Raw genomic sequence first — 23779 nt, 5'->3', positions numbered from 1 at the left:
AAGGCCTGAATAGAACAAAAAGGCAGATCCTTCCTTTTAGTAAGAGAGAATTCTTCCTGCCTGATGATCTTTAGACTAGGACATTGGCTTCTTCCTCTGCCTTTGGCTTTAACTGAAACATTAGCTCTCCTGGGTCTCTAGCTTGCCAACTCACCCTGCAAATCTTGGGGTTTTCCAGCCTCTATAATTGCATAAGCCAATTTCTCATAATAAATCTATTTGTTTATGTGTACATCCCATTCATTCTATTTCTCAGGAGTACCCCAAATAATACAGAGAGGCTCATGGACTGAAATCTAAAACAACAAAATGTTAGGAAAAAGCACACTTTGAGAGCTAGGATTAGGTAAAGACTTCCTAGATCTGGCACCAAAAGCACAGTCCCTAAAAGAAAACATTGATAAATTGGGCTTCATCAAAATTTAACATTTTGACTCTGCAAAATACCCTGATAAAAGGAAAAAAAGGTAAGCTGCCGATTGGGAGAAAATATTAGCAAACCACGCATCTGACAAAGGACTAGTATCCAGGATATGCAAATAATTCTCAAAACTCAACAATTAAAAAATTGAAACCATCAGGTGCAAAGACTCGTGCCTGTAATGCCAGCACTTTGGGAGGCTGAGGCAGTGTATCACTTGAAGTCAGGAGTTCGAGACCAGCCTGGCCAACATGGTGAAACCCCATCTCTATTAGAAATACACAAAAAACTAGCCGGGCATGGTGGTGGGCGCCTATAATCCCAGCTCCTCGGGAGGCTGAGGCAAGAGAACCTGGGAGGAAGAGGTTGCAGTGAGCTAAGATCACGCCATTGCACTCCAGCCTGAGCAACAAGAGCAAAACTTCATCTCAAAAATAATAATAAAACCAGTTGCAACATGGGAAATTTACATGAGATATTTCAGTGAGGAAGATATACAGATAGGAAATAAGCACATGAAGAAATATGTTCAACATCATTTGCCATTAGAGAAATACAAATTAAAACCATAAAGGTGGGGCGTAGTGACTTATGCCTCTAATCCCAGCACTTGGCGAGACCAAGGGAGGTGGATCACCTGAAATCAAGAGTTTGAGAGCAGCCTGGCCAACATGGTGAAAACCCGTCTCTACTAAAAATACAAAAATTAGCTGGGCATGGTGGCACGTCCTTGTAATCCCAGCCACTCAGAAGGGTGAGGCAGGAGAATCACTTGAACCCGGGAGGCGGAGGTTGCAGTGAGCTGAGATCGTGCCACTGCACTTCATCCTGGGTGACAGAGTGAGACTTTGTCTCAAAAATATATATATAAAATAAAATAAAACCACAATGAAGTATCAGTATATGTTGATAAAAATGGCTAAAACAAAAAATAGTGACAACACCAAATGTTGGTGAGGATGTGGAGAAACTAGATTACTCATACATTGCTGATGGGAATGTAAAAAATGGCACAGCCTTTCTGAAAAACAGTCTGGCAGTTTGTTGAAAAAAAGAAAAGCAAAAACTGAGCCTGCAACTACTATGTGACCCAGCAATCACATTCCTGGGCATTTATCCCAGAGAAATGAAGACTTATGTTCACACAAAAACATGTATATAAATGTTTATAGCAACTTCATGCAAAATAGTGAAAAACTGGAAGCAATTCAGATGTCCTTCAACAAGTGAATGGTTAAACAAACTGTGGTACATATGTACCGTGGAACTCGACAATACTCAACAGTACCATGCTACTTGACAACAAAAAAGAACGGATGGCGAGTGCAGTGGCTCATGCCTGTAATCCCAGCACTTTGGGAGGCCCAGTCAGGTGGATCACTTGAGTCCAGGAGTTTGAGACCAGCCTAGGTAACATGGCAAAACACCGTCTCTACAAAAATACAAAAATTAGCTGGACGTGGTGGCATGTGCCTGTAGTCCCAGCTACTCAGGAGGCTGAGGCACAAGAATAGCTTGAACCTGGGAGACAGAGGCTTCCGTGAGCCAAGATTGTGCCACTGCACCCCAGCCTGGGCAACAGAGCAAGACCCTGTCTCAAAAAAAAAAAAAAGGGGGTTATTGATACACCCAGCAACCTGGATGAATTATGCTAAGGGAAAAAAGTCAATCCCAAAAAGTTGACAAAAAAGTCAATCCCATATAGTTACATACTATGTGATTCCATTTATATAACATTCTTGAAAGGACAATATCATAAATAAAGAACAGGCTGGGCGCGGTGGCTCACACCTGTAATCCCAACACTTTGGGAAGCTGAGGCCGACAGATCACTTGAACTCAGGAGTTCAAGACCAACCTGGGTGACATGGTGAAACCCTGTCTGTACCAAAGGTACAAAAACATAGCTGGGCATGGTGTCCTGCATCTGTAGTCCTAGCCACTTGGAAGGCTGGAGGTAGAAGAATTGCTTGGGGGTGGGCGGGGGAATGGGAGGTAGAAGTTATGGTGAGCTGAGATTGCACCACTGCATTCCAGCCTTGGTGACAGAGCGAGACTGTCCCCCCGCAAAAAAAAATTTAAAAACTAACATCATTTGCCAGGCGTGGTGGCTCACGCCTGTAATTCCAGCACTTTGGGAGGCCGAGGTAGATGGATCACCTGAGGTCAGGAGTTCAAGACCAGCCTGATCAACATGGTGAAACTCTGTCTCTACTAAAAGTACAAAATTAGCTGGGTGTGGTGGTGCATGCCTGTAATCCCAGCTACTTGGGAGGCTGAGGCAGGAGACTGGCTTGAACCCAGGAGGCGGAGATTGTAGTGAGCCAAGATCGTGCCATTGCACTCCAGCCTGGGCGACAAGAGTGAAACTTCATCTCAAACAAAACAAAACAAAACAAAACAAAAAATCAAAAACTAACATCATTTCTAGGGGTTAAGGAGGAAGTGGAACAGGAGGGGAGCAGGTGTATAAAAGGGGAGTATGTGATAATGAGAATGTTCTGTATCTTGACTATATCCATGTCGATACCCTGGTTGTGATATAGTGGTATAATTTTACAAGATGTTACCACTGGGGGAAAGTGGGTACAGGGGATCTCTGTTTTGTTCCTTACAACTACATGTGCATCTACAATTATGTCAAAGTAAAAAGTTTAATAAAAACAAAGAAAATTAAAGTGAAAGACGACAGCAGGAAAGTGGGTGGGTGAGATGCAACAAAGCAAGAAGAGGCAGGAGAGATCTTAAGCACAACTGGGACTCAACCCGCCATTTTTGGCTTTGAAAGTGGAGGACAGGGGCCACAAGCCAAGGAATGTAGGTGGCCTCTAGAAAGTGGGAACAGCCCTCAGCTGATAGCCAGCAAGAACATGGGACCTCAGTCCTACACCCACAAGTAATTGAATACTGCCCACAACCTGAATGACCAAGGAAACTAATTCTTCCCGTGGCTGGAATACAGTGGTGCAATCATAACCCAGTCTGGAGTGCAGTGGTGTGATTACAGCTCACTGCAGCCTCGAACTCCTGGTCTCAAGCAATCCTCCCACCTCAGTTTCCTGAGTAGCTGGGAATACAGGCATGCAACACTATGTCTGACTGGCATCCTGATTTTAGCCCAATGAGACCTGTACTGGACTTCTGACTGACGGAACTGTAAGCTAATGCATCTGCATTGGCTTAAGCCACTAACTTTTGGTAATTTGTTACAATGGCATTACAAAACTAATACAAGTTCCTCTTGCCTACTCAGATTCACACATACCAAAAACACAGAATGCATATAACCTAAATTCTGGCCACAACCTACTCACCATCCATGAAAAACCTGCAAAATACAAACTCAGAAGTGCTATGTTGGGTGACTGATTGGCTCCCAGTCCCTCAGAACCCAGCTGACAATGCAGGTTCTTCTTGACATTTTTATCATCCTGGTGATACTGTGTCTTACAGAAAGGATTTTTTTGGTCTCTCAGTATGGCATTATACCCAAATTTTCCTGTATTGGTCAACCTGATGCAGTTCATCAGCAATGTCTTTTTTTCTAAAAGTTCCTCACTCTACCTTCTGTCTTGTGAGCTTTATTTATCAAGATTGATTTCAAATGTGTCAGTGGCTCAGTGAGGGTTTCCCAAGCAATCTAAAAAGAGTATTTTTTTCTCTAATCCACATTTTCCACATTTTAATTATAACATTCATCACATTGTATTTGAAAGTAGTCACATGACTTATAACTCTTTGAATCAGAAGATTCTTCCATAGTGCCTTGCTGAATTCTGGACACCTAAGCAGGTGTCCAATAACTTATTGTTAAATTGACTGATGATTTGGTCCTCAACAAACTTGGGGTTAAATAAATGCATGAGTTATGACAAAGCAGAAATCTAAATAACTCCCTTCCCTCCCCTTCCCCTTCCCCTTCCTTCCTTCTGTTAATTCCAGGTCTTTATATAATAACTCTTTCAACCAGTTGCCAATCAGAAAATCTTGGAATTTGCCTGTAACCTCCCAACTCGCAGTTGTTCCACCTTTCTGGACCAAACCAATGTACGTCTTACATGTATTGATTGATGTCTCATGTCTCCGTAAGATGTATAAACCAAGCTGCAGCCCAACCACCATGGGCACATGTTCTCAGGATCTTCTGGGCCTGTGTCATGGACCATTGTTCACTCATATTTAGCTCAGTATAAATCTTTTCAAATGTTTTAGAGTTTGACTCTTTTGGTTGACATGAAAAAGTTCAAAGCAGGAAATAAACAATGAGAACCATTAAGTTAATTTCTAATCTGATAATTAAAAAAAATTTTTTTTATCTTGTTGAAACCATTAAAAAAGATATTTTGGATTACCTTAGAATAGTAATATTGGCATTCTTACTCTTCTTACATTCTTAAAGATGAACAAAATATAAGACATTAAAAACAATTTTTTTTTGAGACGGAGTCTCCTTTTGTCACCCAGGCTGGGGTGTGGCACGATCTCAGCTCACTGTAACCTCTGCCTCCCGGGTTCAAGTGACTCTCCTGCCTCAGCCTCCAGAGTAGCTGGGATTACAAGCATGCGCCCCTATGCCTGGCTAATTTTTGTATTTTTAGTAGAAACAGGTTTCACCATGTTGGCCAGGCTGGTCTTGAACTCCTGCCCTCAGGGGATCTGCCTGCTTCAGTTTCCCAAAGTGCTAGGATTACAGGCGTGAGCCACCCTGCCCAGCCTGAAAGATACATAGTTTCTTTCTTTCTTTTTCTTTTTTTTTGAGACAGAGTTTTGCTCTTGTCACCCAGTCTGGAATGCAATGGCACAATCTTGGCTCACTGCAACCTCTGCCTCCTGGGTTCAAGTGATTCCCCTGCTTCAGCCTCCTGAGTAGCTGGGATTACAGGCACCTGCCACCATGCCTGGCTAATTTTTGTGTTTTTAGTAGACATGAGGTTTTCACCATGTTGGCCAGGCTGGTCTTGAACTCCTGACCTCAGGTGATCTGCCTGCCTCGACCTTCCAAATGCTGGGATTACAGGTGTGATCCACAGTACTCGACCTGAAAGCTAAGTAATTTATTTTGAAAGGAACTGGCACAATCCTGATACAAAGATATTATGAGGAAAAAAAAGGGGAAAGAGCAGTGAAGAGCAGAAATACTCCTCAATAGATCTACACTCAGGGAAAAAGACAAAACAAAACAAAAAATATTTTATTTGGATACTTACATATTTCACCAGGATTTAAAACATTTGGTGAAGCAGTTATTTTATGAAGGAAGACTACAAATGCAAGGACTCAGGGAAGAATGAGGAAACAACAAGAGGAGATAAAAGTTACACTGGCAGAAATCAGGAAAGAAAGAAAAGTGAAAATCATCATGGAAATGAAAATGAGGCCGGGCGCGGTGGCTCACGCCTGTAATCCCAGCGCTTTGGGAGGCCGAGGCGGGCGGATCACGAGGTCAGGAGATCGAGACCATCCTGGCTAACACGGTGAAACCCCATCTCTGCTAAAAATACAAAAACATTACCTGGGCGCGGTGGCGGGCGCCTGTAGTCCCAGCTACTCCGGAGGCTGAGGCAGGAGAATGGCGGGAACCCGGGAGGTGGAACTTGCAGTGAACCGAGATGGCGCCACCGCACTCCAGCCTGGGCGACAGAGCGAGACTCCGTCTCAAAAAGAAAAAAAAAAAAAAAAAAAAAAAAAGAAATGAAATGAAAGTGAACGCAGTAGGAGAATAGAGTGAAAAACACAGTAAGGAATAGAAAGTAGAGAATGAGTAAAGCAAACAAAATGAAATGAAAAAAATAATTTAAAAGACAGAAAAAAGATAGGAAAACAAAGGATTTGAGTCAACATATGTATAACAGGACTGCCTGAAGAAAAAAACAAGACATGAGAAATATTTTTTAAAATTTCAAATACACTTTCCTAAAATACTAAAGCATTTGAACATTTATATGTGTGTGTACACACACGCGCACACACACACGATATATTACACCAGGGAAAACTGACTGAAAACAATCAACATTGAGTCATTCTCTAGTAAGTACTGAATTTTAAAAGAATGAAGACTTTGGTCAGTTAGACAAAATCATCAGGTCACTTGTTTTAAAAAGAGATCAGGCTAGTTTCAGGTTTCTCCAGAGTGACATTCAGCATGACAGAACAATGCAACATCTATCAGATCCTCAAGCAAGGAATGTTGTGTCAAGGTTGCACATTCAGCGAATCCGTATTTCACCCATAAAAGTTACAGACAATAATTTTGAACATATAATAACCAAGGAAATATTTTTCCCCTAAGCAGTTCTTGAGGAAATTATTAAGACTACAGGATGACTCAGCCAGCCAATAGCTGACTGGGAAAAGCATAGTAAAAGAACAGTCTTTTGAAAATTGAATCTATTTAACAGTACACCAAAGCCTAAAGCAAATGGGAGATGTAGGGTAAAGAATAATATGTGTGTACATGTTACATGCAAAAATAATACAAGGGACAAATTTTGGGAGAGGAAGGAGAAAAACGTGAAAGATGTGTGGGAAGCATTTATTGAAGATCAGTTAGTCATTGATTTTTTTTTTTTTTTTTTTTTTTTGAGACAGAGTCTTGCTCTGTTGCCCTGGCTGGAGTGCAGTGGCACGATCCCCGCTCACTGCAACCTCCACCTCCCGGGTTCAAGTGATTCTCATGCCTTAGCCTCCCGAATAGCTGGGATTACAGGCTCCTGCCACCTCACTTGGCTAATTTTTGTATTTTTAGTAGAGACGGGGTTTCACCATGTTGGCCGGGATGGTCTCAAACTCCTGACCTCAAGTGATCCACCTGCCTCAGCCTCCCAAAGTGCTGGGATTACAGGCATGAGCCACCGCGCCTGGCAGTTAGTCATAGATTCTGTCACTAGATATTTTTTAAACTCCAGAAACGATTCTTTATCCTTCAGTGTTCTTTATTTATTTAGACATGTTTGCTTCATGTAGGTGTTTTGGTGCATGTGTGAGTTTTTTTTTCTGAACAATTTCAAAGTAATTTATAGACGTCATGGCACTTCCTCTGCATCCCTCTATGAGCACACTTAAGCATATGTCTTCTAAAGTGAAGGGTACAATGCATGCCCCCCAGTTTTGTTTTGTTTTGTTTTGTTTTTTTAGGGATGGGATTTCACCATGTTGGGCAGACTGGTCTTGAACTCCTAGCCTCAAGTGATCCACCTGCCCTGACCGCTCAAAATGCTGGGATTGCAGGCGTGAGCCACTGCGTCCAGCCCAAATTGTCTTTTATAGCTTTTTTTCCCCAAACTAGGATCTAAGCAAGGTTCACATATTACATTGAGTTATACATCTCCAACTTTTTTAAATATAGAAGAATAGAAGAATCTTCCAACCTTTTTAGAAAAATGACATTAACTTTTTTGAAGAGACTGGGTCAGTTGTCTTGTAGAAGACGCTGCATTCTCTCCTGACTGATTGATTTCTTGTGGTGTTATTTCTCTCTCCAGTGAATTTTCTGTAACCTGGCATTAGGTCTACGGTTTCAGACTACACATTTTTAAATAAGAATACTTGGTAAGTGGTTTTCATGTTGCATCCTACCAGGTGGCACATGATGTCAGGTTGCCATTGTTAATGATGCTCAATTTGATTTCCTTGGCAAGGTGGTGACAGCCATGGCTCTCCATTGTAAAGCCAGTGTTCCCCTTGGCAGTGAGCAAGTAATCTGAGAGGACACTTCTGAATGTGGGCGTGTCATCACCAACAGTTCCTCCCTTTCCTATCTGCATATGCTAGTCCTCCCATGAAGAAGTAGAATTTATTTTTCATGCCGTGAATCTTGACTGGTCTTCTAACTTGTTTATTTCTTGGTCTGGGCCTTAAGAGGCATTGAAGCTTCCGGGATTGGGAGTAACCTGCCATGGAAAGAAACTCAGGCAGGACTACTGCCTGAAGAGATCACACAAAAGAGAACAGTCCAGCCAGCCCAACTTGAGGCACGAGACATGGGATGGAGCCATCCTAGATTGCTCACCCCAGCCAACACCATGTGGAGCAGAGGTAAGCCCTCTCCATGGAGTTCTGCCTGAATTGCAGACTTGTGAAAAATAATAAATGGCCATTTTAAGCCATTAAGATTTTGAGCGGTTTATTATACACTCATAGACCATGTAAACATCATCTCACTCAATAGTTTTAGCATCCATCAATGATCTTTGCCTGAATCATTTCATTGGGCTTGGCAAAGGGTATTTTAAATTCTTCTGTTCACTTCACCTTTATTAGCTAGCATTCTTCTGGACAGAGAGAGAGAGCTTTCCCTCATCATCTAGGTATCAACTCCTATTCCCCTTAAAGAGGAAGAGCAAATGTTCAATGTCTCCCATAATTCCTAGCTTTCAGACTAAGAAGTTGAGTGATATTCACCACCAGTGGCGGCAAATGAGGCTTTCCCCCTTCACTTTTTCCCCTGGTCTTTAGCTGTTCCCCTTCGGTGGCTGCGTGGTGCGCTTTGCACATCTGTCCTTGATCTCAGAGTGTTGCACTACAATCATTGATTCACTTGACTATCCTTTTAACTGGACTGTAAGTCTCTTGAGGCCAGGGACATTATAGGCTCAAGGCCAGTATACATAAAGTTCTGACATCTAGATAGATGGTACTAGATTTCTACCATACTTCTTTTAGTTTCTTTTTTTGTTTTGGACATATATTTTACATAGCTTAGATAATACGTACAATTTTTTTAATTCTGCAATTCTTTTTTTCTTAGAAGTGATCTTGATACTTTAGTTTTTATTTTATTTTTTTTTTTTTTATTTTTATTTTTTGAGATGGAGCCTTACCCTGTCACCCAGGCTAGAGTGCAATGGCACCATCTCGGCTCACTGCAGCCTCCGCCTCCTGGGTTCTAGCGATTCTCCTGCCTCAGCCTCCCGAGTAGCTGGGATTACAGGTGCCTGCCACCACACCGGGCTAATTTTTTTGTATCTTTAGTAGAGATAGGGTTTCACCATATTGGCCAGGCTGATCTTGAACTCCTGACCTCGTGATCCACCCGCCTCAGCCTCTCAAAGTGTTGGGATTACAGGCGTGAGCCACCGTGCCCAGCCATTTTATTTTTTAATCAAACGAATAGCTGTGTGTGGACATAAAAGTAACAGTACAGTGGGCTAAGATGTAACTTCACAGTTCCCTACCCTCAAACCCTCCTCAGCCCTGATTCCACTCCCCAGGGGCAATCACTTCCAGTCTTTTTTTAGGTTTGGTTCCTGTGGATGATTTTATTTTCCAAAAATGGCCACAACAACATCTGCCAACTCAAACACTCTTCTTAAAATGTCACTTTGACATGCCTCCCAGGGATGGGGGGGATCCATGTCCCCTCCCTTCAAAATTGGGTGGGCTTCTGTGAATATTGTCATCCATGGAATATGGCAGGAGAGACACTATGTGACTTCCGAGGCTAGATTGCTAAAGGTGGTACAGCTTCCGTTTTGGTCCCTGAAATACTTGCTCGTGAAGTTGCAGTCACCAGTCACCACGTCAGCAGTCAGACTGCCCTGCGGCAGCCATGCTGTGTGGAAGCCCAAACATCCTATGCAGAGCGGCCACTTGGAGCAACCCCAAACCTTCATGAAGAGGGCTATCCAGCCAGCGATGCCTCAGCTGTCCAGCAACTGTGGGACTGCACCTGTGCAGAGCTCTCCTAGGCAGAAGCACCTGGCCAAGCCCTTCCTGAATTCCTGACCCACAGGAACCAAGAGAAAATAATTGAAACTATGAAGTTTGGAGATGACTTCTAAAGCAGCAATTCCAAACAAATAATTTTTCTTGAGTTACCTCCATGTCTGCTTATTATACTACATCTCAATTTACTGACTTTGTACATGATTGCTTCCTACTTTGAGAGCTGAGACTTTAGGTCACTTGCATTAACCCCTCACTTGCCCCTTCCAATTTTTTTTAATAGTTTAGAATTTTATCACCTACCTTTGAAACTGTTTTTAAACCTCCATTTCTTGCTCCACCAACTTTTGGAATCTCATATTACTATCCATTTGTAAGATTAATTAAATTAATTAATTAATTAATTTATTTATTTATTTTGAGAAGGAGTCTTATTCTGTCACCCACGCTGGAGTGCAGTGGCGTGATCTCGGCTCACTGCAGCCTCTGCCTCCCGGGTTCAAGCGATTCTCCTGTCTCAGCCTCCCGGGTAGGTGGGACTACAGGCAAGTGCCACCATGCCCGTCTAATTTTTGTATTTTTAGTAGAGACGGGGTTTCACCATGTTGGCCAGTATGGTCTCGATCTCCTGACCTTGTGATCCACCTGCCTCAGCCTCCCAAAATGCTGGTATTACAGGCGTGAGCCACCGTGCCCGGTCTGTAAGATTAAGTTTATATAATATCTGTTCTTTCTTCTACATCTATTTCAATTCTCAACTTACCCTAGATATATCTTCATTATCTAACTGTGAAATACCAGGCCAATGGAAGAACACGTAAAGTATGTATTCACTGTTATTCTCTAAAATTCATTTATTTTCTAAGCTGTCCATCCTGCAGAGTTAAACAGGCCCCTGGTGGATAAGACCATACCTGCAGTTTTCGTGTTCTGGATGGTGGCAGTATTTCTGTGATTTCCTCTAGTGTTGTAACAACTGTTTATTATTTACTGTTTCTGTAAGAGGGAAAAGTTCCAAGGGGTTCTCCTTGACCCTTTTTTTACATTAACCTTCACCCCATGTGTAAGAGAACTGCTCTGGTGACTGACCATTCCCAGAGATATTCATTCAGCTTAACCAATGCACACTTTGGTTAAAACACCACGTCATTTATCACTGAATCCCCGTAAGTCCCCTCTTGACCAGTGGACCATGTGACTTTCTGATTCTCCAGGTAAGATTATTAGCTCAGAGCCAGTGTCCCACAGTCCTCCAAAGTCTTCATATTTCTGTTTCATTATTTCCTAGCAGCTTTGACAAGTAGCCTCCCACCCCTTCGGAGAAGGCCGAAAGGAAGGTACTTGTGGTATCATTGCAGGATCCTTCCTCAACAATACCGAGCCTATGCTTATTTCAAGTGCTGCAAAATCAATGCTGTGCTTCATGCTTTGCCTATCATGATGGTTCTGGTCAGGTGTCCACCAGACTTGGGAGGTTTTGGTTAGGCTAATGAAGTAGCCCCTTAGTGAGCTGAATAGGCATTTGTTTTTGTTGCAGGGATCCCATCGCCAGTGAATTGTTGCTTAAGACTCTGTGGGAAAGACCTTTGTGATGATCACACTAGCCTAACACGGTACCAAAGTCCACTTGGCTTGTGCTAGCCTGGTGCCACTACTTGGCTTCTGCAACCCAAGTGGATTGCTTTCTGGCCCCAGTGCAATCGGAGGACAAGGAAAGCACGTTAGAAAGCATTTCTTCCGCCGGGGGCGGTGGCTCAAGCCTGTAATCCTAGCACTTCGGGAGGCCGAGGCGGGTGGATCACTTACAGCCTGGCCAACATGGTGAAATCCCGTCTCTACTAAAAATACCAAAAAATTAGCTGGATGTGGTGGTGGGAGCCTGTAATCCCAGCTACTCGGGAGGCTGAGGCAGGAGACTAGCATGAACCCAGGAGGTGGAGGTTGCAATGAGCTGAGATGGCACCACTGCACTCCAGACTGGGCGACAAGAGCGAGACTTCATCTCAAAAAATAAAATAAAAAGTAAGAAAGCGTTCTTTCCACCTACCAAAGCTTTGATTAAGGAGCCAGATTCTAGTTCTCTAGGAACACTGTGGCTTTGTGGATAGGTCTTACAGGGTAAATCCACTAAAGCTTTTTTATTTTCTAAAGTTGTTAGATTTTTTCTTTTACATTATATGTTAATGGAGTTCAGAGAGGGGCCACTGCCAAGTTCAGTTTCTTCAAGCAGTCAGGCAAACAATGAAAGTCCCTCTCAGTGACTCAAACCAAAAACTGAATACAGAATTTCTGATAACTGAACCCATAGTGAGACATCCAATCATATCGGAAACTTGATTCCTCTGCTTTTTGATCATCAGCATAACCCACTGTCACATATGCTCCAGATGCTGATACTCAGAATCCTCCAAATTTTCACGAATATACACATTCTAATGCTACAGGGCCTGCTGTTTTCCTACTAAATTTTCTTCCTTTCACATACAAAACGTGGTCAATCTGTGAATTCAACTGATTGCCAGCAACCTGCAGGATCAAATACTGAGTTTGGCTTTTGATTACTTAGGCACTGTGGCTGTAAGAAATGTTTGTTTTAGGACAGTCACAGAAGATCCCTGGTTTTCCTTCTCTGCCCTGACCAGCCGTTTGAAGTTCTCATGCTCTTTATTTTATGCTACAGCAGCTGCAAAGTGGCTCTCCAATGTCTTGTCCTCACTGGGCACTTCATTCCGTGTGACCATAGGCAATGATGTAGTCAGCTGTCTCACTAGGAGCTACCAGAGTCCCATCCAGTTAGATGCTGGTGATGCTGCTATGATCCTATTTTAAACGTCCTGCCATCTCTGTGTTACTTGCTCAAGATTGAAGGAACTGAGTGGCAGTACTTGATATGCCAAGGTTACATAAAGGGCCCAGCTACTGGTTACCAAGTGATGAAGAAAAATAGGATCTCCCCATTTCGGTTCCTGTGTTGGGAGGCCAGAGGGCAGTTAGATGAACAGCACCTCTCCAGAGTACATCTGTTTGATGACTGACTGACTGTCCTGTTCTCTTTTTAAAACATTTCCTGTTATTTCATAGGGTTCTAGAGGGGGAGGAGTCCTAATTCCTGTGATTTGCTGTCAACCAAATTCTTCCTTAAAACTTTTTTTTTTTTTTGAGATGGAGTCTCGCCCTGTCGCCCAGGCTGTAGTGCAATGGCGCGATCTCAGCTCACTGCAACCACTGCCTCCCGGGTTCAAATGATTCTGCCTCAGCCTCCCGAGTAGCTGGGATTACAGGCGCCGGCTACCACGCCCAGCTATTTTTTGTATTTTTATTAGAGATGGGGTTTCACCATATTGGCCAGGTTGGTCTCGAACTCCTGACCTCAGGTGATCTGCCCACCTCGGCCTCCCAAAGTGCCGGGATTACAGGCCTGAGCCACTGCGCCCAGCCCCTTAAAACGTCTTAATTTTGAGAAATTAAAAATAAAGATAAAAATACAAAGAAAAGAATGAAAGTGTCCATATTTCTATTCACCAGGATTTAGTCACTGTTAATTTCTTGAGGTGTTTTCAGTCCTAATTTTCTTTTAGAATAACACTGGGGGTGGGGGGCAGAAATTACACATGCTGATTGTACAAATTTAGAAAGAATACAAAGTAAGTTTCATTCACTCAACAAATATTTGTTGAACCCCCATCAGGCACCAGCACTCTTCTAGACACTGGAGATACAGCAGAGAACAAAACAGACAAGAAACTCTGATTTCATAGCATACATGTTAGTGGGAGAAATCACATAAGGAAAATAGTAAATTATATCGTATGTTAGATGACAAGCACTATGGGGAAAAATACAGCCAGGGATGGGGATAAGGAGCACCAGGAGGGTTTGTCATTTTCAGTAGGATGGCCAAGGAAGGTGTCACTGAAAAAGAGACTCCGGAATAGACCTGAAGGAGATACGAGAGGTAAAGTAAGTTAAAAAAAAAAAAAATCAATCTAATAACATCATGAGTATTATGTGGAAGGCATTCCAGATGTCTATGTGAACATGCAGATTTCTGGATGAATGATTATGGATGGATGGACAGAAAAATATACTTAGGAGACACTATCATAAAAACAATTCAAACTAGAAAAGATTTTTAATAATCAGTAAATTATTTAGTACCTATTTCTGGATATCTACATATCTGGATATAAATGTACAGCATAAAGCATATGAGTTTTCACATACACACACATACACCTTTGTATCAACCACCCAGATCCAGATTTGGAATTGCATTAAATCTACAAATTGAATTGGTTAAATTGACTTTGTTTTTTGTAAGTCATCCATCTCATAAACAGGGTCCACCCCCCTCTTATTTAGGTCTTCCTTAGTGTCTTTTGGTAACGTTCCATAGTTTTCTACGTGGCAGTCTTGCCAATCTTTGAGTAGATTAATTTTGAGGCATTTGATGCTGATATTATTGTAATTAGTATTTTTTTTTTGAGACAGTCTCATTCCCTCACCCAGGCTGGAGTGCAGTGGTGTGACAATAGCTCACCGCAGCCTTGAACTCCTGGGCTCAAGTGATCCTCCCACTTCAATTCCCCAATAGTTGGGACTATGGGCACATACCACTATTATAATTTCAATTTCTAATTGTTGCTAAGATAATTTTTGACTTTGTATCCTGCAACCTTGTTAAATTATTTCTGTAAGTTTATATCAATTTTCTACAATCATGTCATCTGTGAATGACAATTTTGTTTCTTCTTTTAATCTGTAAGACTTTCATTTCTTTTGCTTGCACTGGCTAGAATCTGTATAAAGTTGAGAAAAAGTGGTGATAGTGGGTAACTTTGCCTTTTTCCTGATCTCTGGGGGAATAAACTTTTCAAAAATTCACAATTAAATACGTTGGCTATAGGGTTTTTTTCTAGATCTTCTTCTTTTAAGAAGTTCCCTTCTATTCCTAGTTTGTGCAGTTCAAAAAAAAGCAAGTGCTGAATTGTATTGCTTTTTATGCATCTATAAATAACTTGTCTCCTTTATTTCTGTAAATGCAGTAAATAGTATTAATCTTCCTATTTTAAGTTACAGGCAATCCTTGTTTTTTATGGCTAACTGAACTCTTGCCGATTTCTATGGTATAAATATTCCCATCACAGCAGACTTTAAATTTCTAGTATGAGGTCACTGAACTCGCAGCTGGGAAAGAGGTACTATCGGTTTTGGTGAGCCAGGGTGAGCTAGTTTGAACACATTTTTGATTTTGTAGTTCTCAATCACCAAGACAGAAATTTATCATAACTTCACTAGACAAGTAAGAACAAAGTCACTTTATAAACTTACCTATGTTATAAATCTCTCACATAATCCACGAGGTAGATCAAAATTAAAACATAACTCCTTTTTTTCCAATACTAAGCACCTAATAGCATCCAGCAATATATTAATTGCTAGGGAAAATGTAACTCTCAGAACTTACAGTCTAAATGATCTAAACATGGTTAATAGAACATGCTTCAAACAGAAAAAAATCTCAACACAGCAGCAGCAATTTAACTGCTAATTCTTTAGCAGTTGGCAAAACTAGGATGGGGATAGTTGAGGCGGTCTTCCTGCAAGAGGCTACACGGTTCATCATTAGGTTTTAATGGAAATACGTGGACTAGCAAAAAAAAAAAAAGATACCATATTAGAATAAGAGAAGGATACAAATGAAGGCATGAAAGTAGGAAAGAAAAGGGCACCTGTGAAAACTCACAAACTTCAGATAACATCAGTGTCAACAATAGGCACTGTGTTGCTTCATTTGCAAGACACTGTACCATCAGGCAGATATGCCTCTTTCTCATAGAAGTGGCTAAATGGTGCTTCTGTGGCACTAATCACGTACACCCATTCTGTTTTTCTGCATGTAGTCGACAGCAGACTCAGAAGTCAATCCTCTATTGACATGTTTTATAATTAGAGTCCTTCTAGATTTCTCAAGGTGAGACAAAAGGCTTTCAAATATCCAGGGTGTAGATCATAGAGATGCTTAACAACTATGATCTACTTGCTGGCTCAGAAAACGTCTACCTAAACTTCATAATTACTGGTCAAGAGCCAGAAAAATAGAACATGCCCATTCGGGTTCCTTTGAGTATCTGTGCATAAAGAACACACAGCAGTACTGTATAATTCTGAGGCAGATAAACAGGTAAGATGTATAAATTACCTTATCCACAAAGAATTCAGTGTTAGTCTACTAAGTTAGTTCTCAACCCGTGCATAAAAGTCATTGAAAAACAGAATTTTCATGTATACATTAATAATTTTAATGATTTCTTTGTATCTAACCAATGTAGGTAATGTTTTCTTTTACACAGATGGTCCCAAAATAAAGAATACACAGAATACAGTCAATGGGTTTTATCGATTTACTTCACATAAGAGCATAATTCAGGCCTTTTCCATTTAATAACAAAAACAATCTGTACAGAAAACCCAAAGGCAACCACATAGCATATGTAAAATGTGCAAATACACTTTAAAATGCAAGTTATTCTAGAGCATTTGCAAGATAGAATTTCATAGTAATTAAGGAGTCTACTTCATTCTAACTTAATAGTCTTTTGCATGTATAGACAATGCAAATCTACAAGGCACAACTTAGCGCTGATGCTAAAGTATGAAACACATCCTCAGATTATTTATTTGAAAATATTAAAATAGTATCATGTTTATTTTTTAATGAGTCATGAGCTCATTTCTAAAGCTTCATAAAGCATTACACTGATAACATATGTGTGGTCAGGACAAACTGCTCCCTGAACTTAAAAGGTGAAGGACAAGACCCCATATTATTATCCTGTATTAAAAAAGGAAATATACATATATGTACACAGACACCCCATATTACAGACAAGAAACTTCCCATAATCCAAAGGGAGACCATTTCCTTACTAGCATTACAGTATTTCACGACAGTTAAAAATTACACACTTACCACCTGTTTTGGTCAATCTTGCTACAAAAAGACACTGAAATAGACAATTTTCTTATTTAAGGTAAAGACAATGTCTAATTTAGAAAATCTTCCTCTTGAGATTGCACAGTGAAAGGTATCATTTAATTAAATATAAAAGCTTACTGTTGTTGTTTTTTTGAGACAGAGTTTCGTTCAGTCGCCCAGGGAGTGCAATGGTGCGATCTCGGCTCACTGCAACCTCCGCCTCCCAGGTTCAAGTGATTCTCCCGCCTCAGGCTCCTGAGTAGCTGGGATTACAGGCACCCGCCATCGTGCCCAGCTAATTTTTATATTTTTAGTAGAGACAGCATTTCACCATGTTGGTCAGGCTGTCTTGAACTCCTGGCCTCAGGTGATCCACCCGTCTTGGCCTCCCAAAGTGCTGGGATTACAGGCATGAGCCACCACGCCCAGTCAAAGCTTACTTATTTTAAAGAAATTATTTAAATCTACACAGAAAAAAATATCAACTTATTAAAAACCAGTAAGAGCACTGTCTATAATTCACAATCTTTCAAACCCAATCACAATGCTCTTTGCTGTTTTATTGCCCATCCCTGAGAGTAAAGATTCTATCATTTGTAATTTTTTAATAACGTAAATTTTACATTGATAAGAATGTTTAACAATTTTTTTGAAAATATAAAATAAACCCTATATCATTTTAGTAAAAAAAAAGATAAATGCTCTTTGCAAAGACCACTATTCATAAAAATTTTAAATATTTGTATGTCAATCAATTTCTGACATCCTTTCTACTGGGTAATTTCTATTTTTTGCCATTCATATATCGCTCATTTCCTCATAACCTGTTGTTTTGTACATTTTGTTAATAGGAGTATTTAATAAGTAATGGAGGAAAAGTACAATATAAAACCTAATGGAATTCTGAAGTGAGATGTGTATTTCCCTGTGGTAAAAGTGTTTTACTGGAAACAATCAATGCGATCCAAAATAGACAAAAATATCTATGAAAGAAAGAATACATATGGGTAAGCATCTTCCTTGTCTTTGGTTTAGCCTTCTTGACCAAAATCTTCTGTAAACTTCTTTAATTTCAACAAGTCATGTTCATTGACTGTAGGTTTTGTGTTAGATAGTGACCGCAACATATCCGACTGTCAGGGAAAAAGAAGGGCAGGGAGGATATTAATAATAGAGTTAACAAAATAAAAAACCGTCATATTATCATGATTGTTATGAACTTTAACCTAAGTTTAAATATGAATATTTGCCGTCTACCATAAGATACTGACAATAAACTCCCTGTTCTTTTTTTTGAGTCAGAGTCTCACTCTGTTGCTCAGGCTGGAGTGCAGTGGTGTGATCTTGGCTCATTGCAACCTCTTTCTCCTACGTTCAAGCGATTCTCCTGCCTCAGCCTCGAAGTAGCTGGGATTACAGGCACCCGCCACCATGACTGGCTAATTTTTGTATTTTTAGTAGAGATGGGGTTTCCCTGTTGGTCAGGCTGGTCTCGAACTCCTGACCTCAGGTGATCCGCCTGCTTCTGCCTTGCAAAATGTTGGGATTACAGGCGTGAGCCACCGCATCCGGCCCCTATTCTTTCACAGATCTTTCAAGATCTTTGATCATGTTATTACTTTGTGTAGAAACTTACACTTTCTTCCCCTGCATTGATCAAACGGCTCCCCATTATCAGAAGGACATTCCTCTTAGTCTGAGGATCAAGGCCTCCAAAGTATGTTCATGATCTAATTTCTGGCCTTATCTCTTTTTCTTAAACAAGAGATCAGTTTTCTAAGTAAGTATAGTTCAAAAGGTAAATATCATTCACTTACACGTAAGTGAAGCAGAATACCATTTTATGAAAAATCAACTAACCAGAATTTTACCATAGTTACAATTAAGATTGAAATGGTTAGAAAAATATGCTAATATCAGAGATTCATTAAAAAACTAACTTCTAAGCCAAGACTCCTGTAAAACGATATGAAAAATAATAAAGAGGACTACTCTAAGTCACTAAAAATTCTTCAAAGTTGAACAAAGTACAAAAAATAAAAAATAATACACCAAGGATTAAAACAAAAGGGGTTTCTGAGTAACTTCTCAGATAAGCATTATGGTTGGTTCACACACAAATATATAGGCGTGTACACATTTACATGTATGTCTATGTATCAGGTAAAAGTTTCTCCTCTGGAAGTTACTATTAAACCCGCCATTAAAAGTCCTTAAAGATCTGAAACTGACGGAAAATTCTGAAAACTGAGAATGTTCTTCCATAAGTAATCAACTTTTCAATCACCCTAAGTTCCCTAAAAATAACACACCTTACAAAATAAGTCATATATTAATTCCTCCAATATAAACTATGTAACTGTAATTTTTAAAAATAAAAATAGAACTACATTATTTAAACTTTCTATGGACCTTTGAAAAGTGAACTAGAAAACACTATAAATATGATGATACGAGCATTAGTATTTGTTTTGTTTTTTTTTTTGAGACAGAGTCTCGCTCTGTTGCCCAGGCTGGAGTGCAGTGGTGTGATCTCGGCTCACTGCAACCTCCGCCTCCTGGGTTCAAGCCATTATCCTGCCTCAGCCTCCGGAGTAGCTGGGACTACACGTGCGTGCCACCACACCCGGCTAATTTTTTTGTATTTTTAGTAGAGACGGGGTTTCACCGTGTTATCCAGGATGGTCTCGATCTCCTAAATTTGTGAACAGCCCGCCTTGGCCTCCGAAAGTGTTGGGATTACAGGCGTGAGCCACTGTGCCCAGCCCTGTTTTTTTTTTTTTTTTTTTTTTTTTTGAGACAGAGTCTCACTCTGTCACCCAGGCTGGAGTGCAGTCGCGCAATCTCAGCTCACTGCAACCTCTGCCTCCCTCGTTCGTGTGATTCTCCTGCCTCAACCGAGCAGCTGGATTACAGGTATGTGCCACACTGCCCGGCTAGTTTTTGTATTTTTAGGAGAGACAGCATTTCGCCAGGTTGGCCAGGCTGGTTTCAAACTCCTGGCCTCAAGTGGTCTGCCCGCCTTGGCCTTCCAAAGTGTTGGGATTACAGGCAACTTCTGGTTATTTTAAAAAATCTGAGATGCAGGGAAAAAAAAATTTCACCAATCCTATTTTTTTAGTTAGGTTTTGGCAATCATTATACTATATATGAGTATTTTGGAGATATTCTAGCTGTAAGACCTGTAAAGTCAGAATCTTGTGCTTTAAAAAATAGCTTTTTCACTTAAAGTTTCCTCAAAACCCAAGAAAATAGTTTAAAAATAATTACTTTTTATATTTTAAGTTCAAATAACTTTATAATTTCTAATGTGAGTCAACAGTATTAAAATACATCTGTTTAATAGTAAGATTTTCCAGCAAATATTATGTAACTGAAAATTATAATGTTTTAAAATTTTTCTTAAAAACAAACAAAATTTCAAACCATGGAAACAACTGGCTCCAAAAGTTTATCTCCAGGGACATCCATCCATGTCATTTCAATGGCACCAGGGTCACCTGGAGAGCAAGGTGTTAGCAGATCATCTACAAGATGGTTAGGATCAGCTCGGGAAGGTCCGCGAACCTGAAATAAACAGTAATCTGAAATATTTATTTGAAACAAAATTGAACATTAAGATTTAATCCATTATCAGGCAAGTTAAAATGTGTAATAGTTTTGTATGTTTAATGTTTACTTCTGGGAAAAAAAATTAAGAATATACAACAAAAAGTAGTTATCCCCTGGGTAACAGGATAGATTTTGGTTGCTTTTAATTTTTTCTTTTGAAAGGGTGTCTCGCTCTGTCAGCAGGCTGGAGTGAAGTGGCGCGATGTCGGCTCACTGTAACCTCCGCCTCCCGGGTTCAAGTGATTCTTGTGCCTCAGCCTCCCGAGTAGCTGGAATTACAGGCACGCGCCACCACACCCAGCTAATTTTTTTTTTTACTTTTAGGAGAGACAGGGTTTCACCATGTTGGCCACGATGGTCTCAATCTCCTGACCTCATGATCCGCCCACCTCGGCCTCCCAAAGTGCTGGGATTACAGGAGTGAGCCACCGCGCCCAGCTGCTTTTACTTTTTTTCTTGATGCTTTTCTGTATTTTGAAATTTCCTACAATAAATTACTTATATGATCACACATAGAAGTTAAAAAAAAGAAATAGTTACCTGTGTCTAAGCTTTCTCTTTTACCCCTCCAGTGCTTAATAAGTGGTAGTAATCTCAGAGACCAAAAACAGATACATTAAAAAATTCTCAGAAGTTGCTCTATAGCTGAGAAACTTCTGTAATATTTGGAACTTTAGTATGAAACTACTGAATCTGTATCTTTCAACAAAAATGCTCTCAAATCTAAGTGCAAAATTATATGCTAAATGCAGTATCAATGCCATTTTATCATGTACAACTTAAGTTTTTTTTGTTTTGTTTTGTTTTGTTTTGAGACAGAGTCTCACTCTGTCGCCCAGCATGGAGTGCAGTGATGAGTGCAGTGATGCGATCTCGGCTCACTGTAAGCTCCGCCTCCTGGGTTCACGCCATTCTCCCACTTCAGCTTCCCGAGTAGCTGGGACTACAGGTGCCCGCCACCACACCCAGCTAATATTTTTTTTTTGTATTTTTAGTAGAGACGGGGTTTCACCACGTTAGCCAGGATGGTCTTGATCTCCTGACCTCATGATCTGCCTGCCTCAGCCTCCCAAAGTGCTGGGATTACAGGCGTGAGCCACTGTGCCCGGCCACAACTTCAGTTTTAACAATATCCAGAAAAAGAATCTTTGTGACATAGTCACATGGAAACATTTAGATGGCAATAGTCTGCATCAACTTGGGGGCACTTTCTTTTTTTTTTTTGACAGAGTCTTGCTCTGTCGCCCAGGCTGGAGGGCAGTGGCGCAATCTTGGCTCACTGCAACCTCCGCCTCCAGGGTTCAAGCAATTCTCCTGCCTCAGCCTCCTGAGTAGCTGGGTTTATAGGCACCCGCCACGACGCCCAGATAATTTTTGTATTTTTAGTAGAGACAGGGTTTCACCATGATGGCCAGGCTGGTCTTAAACCCCTGACCTCGTGATCCGCCCACCTTAGCCTCCCAAAGTGGTGGGATTACAGGCGTGAGCCACCACGCCCAGCCAACTTGGGGGCACTTTCACATCTGTTTCACAATGATCGACTTTAAATATTATCTCAGGATTGGTGCAGGTGTGAAGAAATACACGCTCTCACCTTATTCTGTGTATTTTATTGTCTGTCTTTACTCACTAATATTTTAGCTGCATGAGGTCAGGGATTTTTGTCTCTTTTGACTGCTCTACTTTCTGATGTACCGCTGGGCCCAGATTAGTATTTTAAAAATAAAATACTAGTAAATGCAAAAAATAAACAGGGAATCTTATTGTTAATTGAAATAATCAGCTTTAAAAGAAGTAAAAGATGGAGCCGCTGAGAGGTCTGCTGCAGCTGCTGATCCCCAGTCGCAGAGATAAACCTCATCTGGCTGTGTTATCTTCATCCCACTAACAAGGACCTGGCTTCAGCGTCATGTGAGCTCACTCAGGCAGTAATATGCAGAATCGAGTGATAAATTCTGAGTAGGAAAGGACTGAGTTCCTATGCATTTATAGTTTCTAAATGGCAAAGAGAATTTAAGAGAAAACATAATGGCTGTGGCATAAACGTAACAGTATTTTGGTAATGAAATGGCTAAAGAAGGGTGGATGAGTAATACTCACTGGGCATCTGCAGTATCACGACTGGTGTTTTATAAGTATTATATCACTTCATTATCAGAAAGGACTTCAAAATAGCATGATCATCCCCATTTTAGAGATGATAAAAATGAGCCTTCAAGAAGTAATAGAATTCGCTCAAAAAGGTATAACAAGTAAATGGTGCCAGGTTTCAAATTCAGATTTTAATTCAAGCTTGTTAACCTAAAAAATCTTATTGTGGTATATGATAAACATACATATGTGACTTAGTCATATTAGTCTTGACATACATTATGAGATTAGGTTTGCGATAGTATTCCACATCTATGTTCATGAGTAATACTGGATACTGCTGTTCACAGCAAAAGGGTTGGTCCAGATGACCCAGTACACTGTTACTCAAACTGGGTATCTCAAGACCACAGTCTTTTTATAAAACTTTATCTCAGCCACAGATGCTTAACTTGTTCTTGCAGACAAAACAGAACACAGGAGGGGCAGGATAGCAGAATGGTTGAGATTTCGGATTCAGAAACCTCATGTCCAGACAAATCACATGTGAACCACTCTAGCTACTGTGTTAGCACCTAAGTCCAAGACTAACCACCAGTAGGTGGCTGGCTACATGTACCTCTTGTTGTTTTTGTGAAGAACAAATGAAATAATAAAAGATAGAACACAGTGCCAGGCATGTGAATATTTAAAAGATATTAGCTATTATTAGTTTTACTTTATGAGGTATAAATGCACCAGATTCTGCTCAAAAATATTCTAGATGTGTCAGAAGCAGCCTGACATCTATACATTTAAGTTTCTATACTTACATCAAAATAATACACAAATACTTCAAAGCTCATTTCACAGGAAAATTTAAAACACATTAGGATGATTAATAAGGCCTTTTCTTTTTTTAAGACAGGCTCTCACTATGTCACCCAGGCTGGAGTGCACTGGTGCAATCTCGGCTCACTGCAACCTCCACCTCCTGGGCTCAAGTGATGCTCCCACTTCAGCCTCCCAAG

General features: G+C 40.6%; 1 protein-coding gene and 1 long non-coding RNA gene across 3 annotated transcripts in view; both read right to left on the bottom strand.

The window, feature by feature from the left end:
* LOC126941481 (uncharacterized) overlaps positions 1-23779 on the bottom strand; it is a 242837-nt gene that overhangs the window by 47487 nt on the left and 171571 nt on the right. Inside the window, exon 1 of one of the 2 annotated variants that reach the window (XR_007721315.1) lies at positions 5243-5268. The exons of the other annotated variant lie outside the window; for it this stretch is intronic. This is a non-coding gene — a long non-coding RNA (uncharacterized LOC126941481). Of the gene's footprint in view, positions 1-5242; positions 5269-23779 lie in introns of those variants that run through there. 2 annotated transcript variants of the gene reach the window in all.
* Positions 16480-23779, bottom strand: part of VPS4B (vacuolar protein sorting 4 homolog B) — a 32888-nt gene continuing 25588 nt past the window's right edge. Inside the window, exons 10-11 of the mRNA XM_050768131.1 lie at positions 20493-20633; positions 16480-18199 (exon numbers count right to left, since the gene is read on the bottom strand). Coding sequence (XP_050624088.1) covers positions 18098-18199; positions 20493-20633 — 243 coding nt within the window. The 3' untranslated portion in view covers positions 16480-18097. The remainder of the gene's footprint in view (positions 18200-20492; positions 20634-23779) is intronic.

Source organism: Macaca thibetana, chromosome 18, assembly GCF_024542745.1.
Source record: "Macaca thibetana thibetana isolate TM-01 chromosome 18, ASM2454274v1, whole genome shotgun sequence".
Taxonomy (NCBI): Eukaryota; Metazoa; Chordata; class Mammalia; order Primates; family Cercopithecidae; genus Macaca; species Macaca thibetana.
Note: the sequence above shows the minus strand (reverse complement) of the source record. Positions and strands in the feature narration are given on the sequence as shown.